Source organism: Lampetra planeri, unplaced genomic scaffold (assembly GCF_965212315.1).
Source record: "Lampetra planeri unplaced genomic scaffold, kcLamPlan1.2.h2 scaffold_181, whole genome shotgun sequence".
Classification (NCBI taxonomy): domain Eukaryota; kingdom Metazoa; phylum Chordata; class Hyperoartia; order Petromyzontiformes; family Petromyzontidae; genus Lampetra; species Lampetra planeri.
Window position 1 is genome coordinate 72,214 of NW_027614551.1, and position 11,798 is coordinate 84,011.

At 46.1% G+C, this 11,798-nt stretch overlaps 1 protein-coding gene across 1 annotated transcript; it reads right to left on the minus strand.

The window, feature by feature from the left end:
• Positions 1 to 1,182: 1,182 nt before the first annotated feature.
• On the minus strand, positions 1,183 to 5,437 carry LOC144739958 (dual specificity tyrosine-phosphorylation-regulated kinase 2-like). The gene is made up of 6 exons (XM_078622843.1): positions 5,301 to 5,437; positions 5,015 to 5,140; positions 4,166 to 4,298; positions 2,394 to 2,475; positions 1,303 to 1,451; positions 1,183 to 1,212 (listed from the first exon to the last, which is right to left on the minus strand). Exons 1-6 carry the CDS (start codon positions 5,435 to 5,437, stop codon positions 1,183 to 1,185), a joined length of 657 nt encoding a protein of 218 aa, XP_078478969.1.
• Positions 5,438 to 11,798: the final 6,361 nt, after the last annotated feature.

Here is an 11,798-nt window from a genome sequence, read left to right on the forward strand (position 1 = left end):
CAATTTGGTGAAGCGGTGAGCATCTCGCGCGGAGGTTTGCCCAGAATCTGAAAGAAGATGGAACGTTTGTTGTTATGCTACTGGAGGAGTTAAGAGGATACTTATTCATGTCTTGGCTTGATGAGTACATCATATTGATTAATTCATTAATTATTTAGCAATAAATTGAAGACTAATCGAGTCGAGCTGTCTATAATGTCACGTGAGCTCAAAGTGGATTCCTGCTCAAATGAACATTGAGGAAGTGCTTATCTCCCGTTTGTAGCAGCCCTCACACAGCAGTAGAAAATCAATCCACATTCCTGTGACAGGGACAGGTCCAGCCATATGCCAACCACTGTTCACTTCCCAACATAGTGGTACCTAACACGTAGCAGGCTTTCGCCACCAATATTCATTATAAAGTATTTTGGGGATTAGATCGCGTTATTTATATATGTGTCGCAACCCTCCACCGCCCGACACGGCCAATCAGTAAAAATTGTGTCACGTTGACAAAAGACAAATATGATCATTGGTTTTTTACCCTTCTATCTGGCAACAAAACTGACACCTTTTTTTTACAAGGAGCCATGTTTGCATAGACCACAATACCTGCAGTCATAATGCAAACAAAAAACATAACTCTGATAATGTCCTTGAAGTTGATTGGTCCACACCCGAGACAGCTTTCCTTAGAGCCCAGTCTCACATGGGTTGGACCAGATGACGCCAAAAGGCTCCTTGTAAAAAAGGTGTCAGTTTTGTTGCCAGAGAGAAGCGTAAAAAAACAATTATCATATTTTTTACTGGCAAATGAGGTTCCAATGATGTAAAAAACAAATAGTTCACTACTTTAGCCCACCGGTATGTTGAAGAGTGAATCCACAACATTTACAATTTTTGAGTACGACGTTTCGCTGGTAATTACATCCAGCATCATCGCGCAATTTGGCAAAAACAAAACCTATCTAATCAACCTCAGAGGGATGATTAGCCGATTCAACCCTCAACCAGGATTTTAACTAATCTCACGTTTACAGCCCTGAGACAGTGGTAAAAAAATATCTACATTGCTGCGGCAGGGGTGGGTCCATCCATACGACAACCACTGTTGACTTCCCCCACATAGTACTCATTTTATCAACCCCAGAGGGATGATGGGCATGGTAACTCTCAACCTTCCATTGCCGGCCGGTCGCTCTACCGCTGAGCCACCAACGCGAGCTCCAGCTGCAACAACCCGTCAAAGGCACGGTGCCAATATCCACACACACGGCAGCTACATTGAGCGACTCGACTCGTAGGGTGACGTCACGTTACCTCCGTGATGCCCACGATCTCGTGCAAGTCGCTGCAGCATGGCAGCAGCTGTTGCCCAGTGGACAGCTCGGCGAAGATGCAGCCGGCAGACCACATGTCGAGCGGCGTGCCAACCCGTAGGTTCAGCAGAATCTCGGGGGCCCGGTACCCTTGGGTAGAAAAGAGGTAATCGACTGCGGAGGAATGAGAAGAAAGAATTGTAATCTATTACTTACTGTTAGTAGCTCAGCTTATTGGAGAGTATATTTAGTATACTGATGATACTATGTAGTTTATACTTTAGTTTTTTACGTGGTTGTTTAGTTACTGCAGCTACATACTATTAACACTTCTTCCCTTTATTAATGCTACCCCTATCCCCTCCCTTTGATGCTGCTAATCCTGCATAATGCACGGCATAATATGACTTTCAAACCCCCCGCCCACCTCCTACGCATTTCACAAGTAGTACTAATCACATACCTGCATTTCCCATAAATATGCTAAATTCCTATTGATATGCAAATTATTTTGTCAAGGCGCCCTTCCCCCCTTCCAACCCAGCTTAAATATACGCTCCAAGCATGGTGGTGTTTCATTCAGACGCTGTCTCCCCGACAGACCTGGTCTTTACCTGAGGACGGCTGCTTGCGTTGTGGCCGAAACGTCGTGAGAATTATTTTATTATGTTTTATTTTTATTATTTTATTACTTCCCTTCTACGTGACTTTACCGAAAGAACCAAGAGGAGAAGAAAGGAGTCAATCATTCACCCTTTCACAGCTGTACATCCACCCCCTGCAGGCAGCCACTTTTTAACTGTATTAATTCTGCAAACTGGGATCAGGTTAAATATTTTCAAAATGCTACGGAGCCATGAATCCTGGTTCCTCAAAGTGCACTGTTTGTCTTCATCCAGATGTTGTCGCCGCCACAAAATGGCAGCAAGCCACGTGAGGGCATTGCCGGGTCAAGGTAGACGAGACCCCCGCTACTGCTAAATGGCTAACATTTATTTTTAACCCGACACATATTTCAGATAACAGGTTCTGTCGGAAGATATAAAAGAACGTTAGTACACTTTGTATCAAGATACGTGAAGTGTATATTACCTGACTCATTCTCGAAGAAACTCAATCCGAAGTCAGCCAGCTTGATTGTCCCCATCTCGTGGTCTTTGATGAGGATGTTCGGCTAAAATAAAACATGAAAACAGTTGCACATTACATTCTGTATTTAACCAGATGAGAGCCCATTGAGATGATCACTGTCTGTGTGGAACTAAGGCTGAAAGTGTCCACACATTAGCTCTGTCCATGTGGCTGTAAGTGGGTGGGGAAGTAAAGATGATCCAACACGAACAGAATTTTAACATAAGGTTATCCGTGACAAAACAAGTTAGATAACAGTAAGACATTTCGCTTGAATATTGTAATGCTGTAAAACTTTACGGATAATAGGAAAAATAGTGGGGCGGGTATAAGAATTTGTCGTGTGTTGTACAGCTCCCAGGGATAATAGGAGCCACATAAATTAGGGTTGTGGATAAGAGAAGCTCCACTGTGGTAGGTGGCTGTGACCAGAACTAAACTGGCTACCACGTGGCACTGGGGGCTAGAGGTTCAAGTTCAAGTTCATTTATTAGGTATAGCCCTGTGAGCCATTCAGCTCTTGAATCGGGTGCAACCGCAACAAACAAAAAACAAAAACATGAACAAAAAACATCTTAAAGTGAATATGTGACTAAGTGCAAACAGAAAATCCAAGAAAAGACAGCAAAATATTGCAGAAAAAACACCGTACACCAACGCTGTGTGCAAAAATCCCAGTGGGATGCAAGTCAAACAACAACAACCACAAGACAGCTTAGATTAAGGCCATCAGTCTAACTCTGTACTACAACAAACAAACATGGCTAAACCAATACACTTTTCGAAATCACCAAAATAAAGCCATGAAAGCAATGAAAAAGCAATCATAGGAACTGTGACAGAATTTTCACAATAAATGGCATAAACAACATGTACTACCAAAACCCTGCAGCCATAGCTGGCTGCATGAGTCACTCCACCTTTAAGATCAGCACACTAAATCAAAACACAGGTCATGCTTTGTAGACTGCTTTAAAAATTAAGGCACAGCCCTGCAATTGCTTGGTCAGGCAATTGCTGGCAGAAGAGCCTCGACTGAATGTGGCTCTGGAGAGCCCCTCTAGAGGTTGTTTGGCCTACGCTGCCATGCTGACTTGAAAAAGTGAGAATACCCACATTTTACTCCACACATTCAACAGTGATGGACGCATTCGTATTGCACGGTGCACATAGGAGGGAGGGGAATGAGGGGGGAGAAATTAGAAAACTTCCAACTGCCGCGCCATGAGAAATCGAATCGAACCAATGACCTCTTAATTCTAGATTTTAAGTTTTCGTGACTGCAAGGACGCATACTCTTTGTTTTTTTCGGTAAAGTCCCGTAGGGTAAAAGAGAAAACAAATAAATTAAATCACGACGTTTCGGACACAACACAAGCTTCCGTCTTCAGGTGGAACCGTCACAGCAAAATTACTGTATCAAGTGAAGAGAACTCTAAAAGATACGACCTTATATACTGTACTGGTTAAGGGGAAGGGGGAGGAGCCAGGATGGCCAGGATGGCTCCTCCCCTTAACAGTAATTCTGCTGTGACGGTTCCACCTGAAGACAGAAGCTTGTGTTGTCTCCGAAACGTCGTGATTTAATTTAGTTGTTTTCTCTTTTAACCTACGTGACTATAATGAAAAAACCAAAGAGCAATGACCTCTTCTTTACAACCTCGGTGCTCTGACCATTCCACCGCGGCAGCGTCCCTCACTCGGATCTGCCGAGCACAATTCTCAACACTCACCGCCTTGATGTCTGCATGCACCACGCCTTTCTTCTTTAGAAACTTCAGAGCTTTCATCACGGACCGGGCGTAGCGCTGGACATTGACCAGAGGCAAGGCTCCATTCTGAAACACCTCCCAAAGGCTCCCCTTGCTAAAAGCAGGACACACAGCACAGAGTGCGATGTAGTCACAAACACAGCCTCGCTTGAAAAGTCGCTGACACATCGCCTACACGCACGACGAGGAGTGAAACGCCATGAGGGGGAGGAAAGGAATTGGAGCTTTAGTGATGCCATGCGCACTCGGTGATGGTTTAAATGGCTTAACGATACAGGGTGATTACCACAACGTGCTGCACAGCAGGAAGATTGGCCCTTTCACGGCTGTCAGTTTTTTTTTTTACATCTACGTAACCCTGCAGGCAGCCATATTTGAAAGTTAACTTTGCGAACTTGGTCAGGTTAGTTTTTGGTGACAATATTCAGAACATTACTGAAGTCCGTGACCCTGGTCCCAGTGTGCTTTATTGTCTTTACAAGTTGTTGCCACGAGAGGGCAGCAGCCATGACGAGTGTGTGATCCCGCATACAAAACCTACATTCCGTCGCGCGAAATATCGAGACTCTACCACAGGAGGGCGTTGCCGGGTCCTCAGAATAGACAGGACCGGCTGTGAGAGGATCAACGAGACTGGACTGTCACCACGTGCTTAGCAACCCATAGATGAATGCCAACTCTGAGATCACAACAAAACAATGCCACGTGGCTTTGTCGACGATAGAGAATGAGGCTCGAGCAGGTGTCAAGCTTGTATTCGTACACAGCCTGTCAACGCGACAATGTCGGAGGACTCGGTGTTATCCTTACCTCATGTACTCAAGGACCAAGAATTGTTGATCTTCGATCACAAAATGTTCCTCGAACCGGATGATGCTGCTGTTCCTCAACTGCTTCAGGAAGACGGCCTCGCGGTACTTGTTCTGCGTTGTCATACTGCGCAAAGACATAAACACGAATTAAAAAAAAAACGTCGTCTACGGTGTCATCAGTTAAATCAAATGTGTGTCATCCTGGAGGCACGCGTGTTGGTGTTGCGGCGTCAAGCGAGAATTTCTGAATGCAGGTCCTCGCACGGATCGCCACTCGTTCTCACCTAATAGTGTTGTTGGACACCTTCAGTGCAATCTCCTGCTTTTCCTTGAAGTCGAAACACCTGAACACTTGGCCATAGGATCCCTGACCTAACATGTTCAAGACCTCGTAGCGATTCTTGATGATCGCGGGCACCATCTGGTCACGGGAGAGGGGTGCAGAAGAGCATGCGATCAGCGAGTGCAGGTAGCGGTCTGGATGGTTGTTATTTGACCCTCGTTCGTCTGAGTGGTATAGAGAGACTGCAAGGTCCCTATGAAAGCAACGTGGAATTTATGTAACTTTTTTCAATGTCACATGGAGGTTTGTGAGCATTTGCGTGGAGCAAAGAAACACTGATGACATCAATTAACCAGCGCTCAACTTCGTGCTCTCCCCACCTCAACTGACCTACCAAAAAATCATGGCAGATGGTCAGGAATGATGGCGGAGCAGCGACAAATTAAGAGAACGCTTCCGAAAAGGTCGTCTACTGGGGGAGATGGAGCGTTGCATCAGATGGCGTGCGGACGTGAGGTGGATTTTATTGCATTTCTGGAATGTGAGAGATGGTGGATTACGGCTGATCATGGTGATGTTTTTATTACAACAAGGTAAAGGTGCAGCCCTGCAATTTGTTGCTCACGCCACGGCTGATGTAAAGACCTAGACCAGAGTGAGGTCTGAAGAGCGTCTCCTCTGTAATTTCGCTTTGGTTCTCTCATTTTTATCTATTCTGGCCTCTCCCTTCATCTCTGTCTCTTGTCTATCTCCTGTCTGTCATCTCCCGATGTATCTATCTGCATCTCTTTTCATCTCAATAGATCTCTAAATGCATCTCTTTTCATCTCAATAGATCTCTAAATCGTGTCTGTTTGTTATTGAATCACCCTACGTCTCTATTTCCATCTCCTTTCTGTCGTACCACTGTTTATCTTTCTCTTGTCTGTATCTCTTATCTTCTCATGTCTCTAATTGCATCTCTTTTCATCTCACTAGATCTCTGTCGCGTGTCTAAATCTCATCTGATCTCTGCACGCCTCTGCATCTCACCAGATCTCTATCTCGTTTGTATCTCATAGCTCATTTCCGTCTTGTTTTCATCGCCCGTCTCATATCCCTTCATCCGTTTCTCATCTACATCTCCTCTCATCTCCCTGAGTCTCTTTTTTTCCTTATCCCCTTCCCACTACGTATCTTTCTTTTGTCGATCTCTCACCATCTCACCTATTGCTTTTATTTGATTTCATCTCGTGTTATTCCACCGTCTTGCAACATCTCTAATGTATCATATACTCATGTATATTCACATCTCTTAGACCTATTTTACTTGATCTATATCTCTCATTGCTTTATATCTCTTATTGCAATGTTCCTACCTCGACCAATATCTCCCATGTACATCTCCCATTCCTCTCTTGCTTGTATCTCTAATCTATATGACTGTATCTCAAAATCTAATCTTCTTGCTTGCTCCATCTCAAACCATTATCACCATCATCACCAGAACTCAAGAGTTAGTTTAGCACGAAGCTGCTACAGCAGACTATCTGCTAAATCGCCCTGAACTCGACAGTTCAGACGATTTGGCCGTAGTAAATGTTCACTTCTCGGCAACGCACTCATAGTGAACACCAAAACCCCACTCACTTATTATGTCTATGCAGCGGTTGTGCACACGCGATACACATGCGTGTGACATACACACGAACATGCGATAGGCATTAACGTGAGCCGCTACTTACACTAATCTTAACATTTTCTTGGTTCTTTTGGTAAAGTCACGTAGAAGGGAAATAATAAAATAATAAAAATAAAACATAATAAAATAAATATTGAATGTTTTATTTTTATTATTTTATTATTAATAAAAATAAAGCGTAATAAAATAATTATTTTAATATGTTGTATTTTTCTTATTTTCTTATTTTTAAAAATTAACCATAATAAATTAATTATTTTATTATGTTTCATTTTTTCTTTTATTATTTCCCTTCTACGTGACTTTACCGAAAGAACCAAGAAGATGAATCCCTGCAGTCACGAAAGCTTTAAATCGAAATTTAATCTTAACATTGTTTTCCCTTAGCAAGAGAAAACTCGCCATCCACGAAAATATTTTGTTGAATTTCATTTTTAATTACATTTTATTCTATGCAGCAGACGTAAACGTAAAAAAATAATTAAGTGTATCACCTTTGCGGCCAAGACGCTCAAGAATCGTCGAGCTCCAACGCGCGCGTGCTCCCTCCGTCGTCCAATTCGTGTGTCGTCGCTGTGACGTCACGATGACGCGTCAGTACGCTCGCAAAAGCTCCGCCCCCACCCGGCGCGTCGTCACGGTGACGTCACGATGACGCATCAGCACGCTCGCGATAGCTCCGCCCACACCCGAAAGCCCCGCCCCCTTTTTTCTCCCGCCCTCTGAGCGCGTGGCTCATGGCGGACACAGCCAGCAGCAGGAGGCATTTGAGGCCTGCTCCATCCTCATCCATCCTCCTCATCCTCCTACCTCCTCATCCTCTTACCTCCTCATCCTACCTCCTCATCCTCTTACCTCCTCATCCTCCTACCTCATCCTCCTAACTCCTCATCCTCCTACCTCCTCATCCTCCTACCTCCTCATCCTCCTACCTCCTCATCCTCCTACCTCCTCATCCTCCTACCTCCTCATCCTCCTACCTCCTCATCCTCCTACCTCCTCATCCTCCTACCTCCTCATCCTCCTACCTCCTCATCCTCCTACCTCCTCATCCTCCTACCTCACTCATCCCTTCACCTCCCTCAAAGCCTCCTCTCTCCTCACCGTCCCTCCCTCATCCCTCCCTCCTCATCCTCCCTGCTACACAACCCTATCTCCTCATCCTCCCCTCCGAGCTTCCTCATCAACCCTCATCCTCCTCATATCTCCTCCTCAACCCTCGTCGCCTCTCGCCTCGTCCTGCAGCCGCTACAGCAGCAGCAGAAGCCGCCGGGTGAGTGGTGTTGGGGCCTAGGAGGGTGAGGATGAGGTTGGCATCGCCATCACTAACGTCACCTCAACCATTATCACCATCACTAACATTACCTCAACAATCATCACCATCATCACCTCAACAATCATCACTAACATCACCTCAACAATCATCACCATCACTAACATCACCTCAACCATCATCACCATCACTAACATTACCTCAACCATCATCACCATCACTAACATCACCTCAACAATCATCATCACTAACGTCACCTCAACCATCATCACCATTATCACAACAATCATCACCATCACTAACATTACCTCAACCATCATCACTAACATCACCTCAACCATCATCACCATCACTAACATTACCTCAACTATCATCACCATCACTAACATCACCTCAACCATCATCACCATCACTAACATCACCTCAACCATCATCACCATCACTAACATCACCTCAACCATCATCACCATCACTAACATCACCTCAACAATCATCATCACTAACGTCACCTCAACCATCATCACCATTATCACCTCAACAATCATCACCATCACTAACATTACCTCAACCATCATCACTAACATCACCTCAACCATCATCACCATCACTAACATTACCTCAACTATCATCACCATCACTAACATTACCTCAACAATCATCACCATCACTAACATCACCTCAACCATCATCACCATCACTAACATCACCTCAACCATCATCACCATCACTAACATCACCTCAACCATCATCACCATCACTAACGTCACCTCAACAATCCTCACCATCATTAACATCACCTCAACAATCATCACCATCACTAACGTCACCTCAACATCACCATCCTCGCCATCACTAACATCACCACAACAATCACCAACACTAACATCACCTCAACCATCATCACTAACATCACCTCAACCGTCATCACCATCACTAACATTACCTCAACCATCATCACCATCACTAACATCACCTCAACACCATCCTCACCATCACTAATATCACCTCTACAATCATCACCATCACTAACATCACCTCAAAAATCATCACCATCATCACCACAACAATCATCACCACTAACATCACCTCAACAATCATCACCATCACTAACATCACCACCACCATCATCTTCATCACCATTACCACCATCACCACCATCAACACCATCAACACCAACGTTATCTCTCTCCACCAATAATATTAACCTCCACCGCCGTCATCACCACCATCACCACCATCCTCACTAACGTCACCACCATCATCATCAGCTACACGATGGTTATCCGTGTCATCATCATCATCCCGGCCTGGTAATTCTCGTCAGAATTGTCCTTGTTTTTACCATCATCACCATCATCATCATCATCTTCACCACCACCACAATCATCGTCACCACCACCTTCATCATCATCATCACCACCACCACTATCATCATCACCACCATCACCACCGCCACCACCATCATCACCACCATCATCACCACCATCATCATCACCACCACCATCATCATCACCATCATCATCACCACCATCATCATCGCCATCACAGAACCATTCCAACTCGGCCCAGACACCAACACCAATCGCCGTGTGATGAACGTTGATCTATTATTAATTGCTGTGTACTCTTCCACAGTGCTCAAAACACATTGTTATCACCGCCCGACAGCAAGCACTACTGTGATTACATGCAGTGCACGATACAGCATCGCCACGACGGCACTATCACAGTCGACGGGACACGCTAGCACCATGACAGTAATGTAGTGATGTGTGCGTACTATACTCTAGACAGTCTCACTATTGCAGTACTGTATTGTGGTACCATAATATCATATCTGTCAACCCCTTATCAGTGCCCTACCTTATCACAGACCAATTCAGACCGGATTGGTCACCCCGTACCCCTCGTGAATCTCAACGTTCATTCCTGCAAAGTCCCCATCACAAGGGAGAAACACAAACAAATAGTATATTCTTGATTCTCTCGGTAAAGTCACGTAGAAGGGAAAAAATAAAACAAAAATTCTCACGACGTTTCGATTGCAACACAAGCAATCAAACAAATAAACTAAAAAAAATATTTATTTTTGTGCCCGTATTGAAACGGCCGTACGCCGTATGGACCTGAAAACTCAATTTCCCTGCACAAGAATAACAGGGTAACCCGTATGGGTTGACGGCTATGCAATTGGCGTTGTATCGCAGAGTTAGCAATTGGGGGAGGAGGGGGGGGTTGGTGGTGATGGGGGGGGAGACTCGGGGTGGAACCTGAGCTCTCGCTTCTCCCCTTCAGGAGTAATAAACCCCCCAACTCTGAGGTCTTCCTCTTCACGTCCGCCGTGTCATTGCAGGGCTACGTTGGCGTGACACCTCGTGTTGTGAAAGACCCAACGCAGAAGGTCACTGGGGTTTTATCTTCCACAAAGCTGCTCATTGTCCACTCTAAATCGCAGCCATTGCACAAACCATGGCAGCAGATGGGGAAACCTGATGGACAAATGGAAAATGGAAAAACTCTCAAGACCGTACACCGTGTCACGACCCAATGCCCCGATCCACAACTGCGAAAGAGACATCACAGCGACGATACACTCCGCTGCTCCTGGTAACGCGGTTGTCTGCCTTGGCCACCCGAATGTGAAATTATAGTTGTTGATCTACATCAGCCGTACGACAAGAAGATCGGTGCGACATGTAGGAGGACGCGTAGGAGGACAGGTCACACGGGAGGTCACGCGGTGGGACGCGCAGGAGGACACGCGTGTCACAGGGACACTCACTACACGCGTCGCTCCACTGCCGCCACCTGTCCTCCACGCCTGGCGCCATTGTCTTCCCCCAGTGCCAATGTTTACACCCTGAAACGCGGAGCTCGATTAAGGCTGAGTCAACCTGGGGGCAACCCTTGACAGTTCTTTTCTCACGAGATGCTCTGAACTCTTGTTCGACAGCCCCGGTGTGTAGCTACAAGGTAAGGGCCGTGTTTCCGAGTCACGTCTTCAGGTAGCCAACGTGCGCTCCATGCCGTCGGTGGAACTCGGAGCACAGAGACAGCTGGCGGGGCACGGGGGAGTGCTGGCAGCCACCGGGGGTGGGTGGCCTCCCAAGTGGTCCGGTCCGTCCGTTCACAAGACTGGCAAGTGGCATCGCCGCAGTAGCGTGTGCGCTGTTGCACGCTTGGCCACGTGCGGTGCATACTGCTTGTGCACCGTGTGTGTGTACTGCACGTGTACTGCGTGTGTGTACTGTGCATGCGTACTGTGCGTATGTGTACTGTGTGTGCGTGCGTACTGCGCGTGTTACTATCCACGCCGACGCTCGCGTGCCGTGTGTTTTGTCCGTTGATTCTCAACCCCAGGGACGGTGAAGGTGGCGACGCCGTTCCCTTAAGCTTCGTTGTCGCGCTCCTCTCCCTGCTGGGATGAGCGACGCTGAGCTCCGTGCCAAGAGCGGCGGCCCTACACCGATGTCGAACTCGGGTCGCGAGAAGCGCATAAATAATAATGATAATGTCAGCTGTGTAAACGCGACGACACTGTTGGG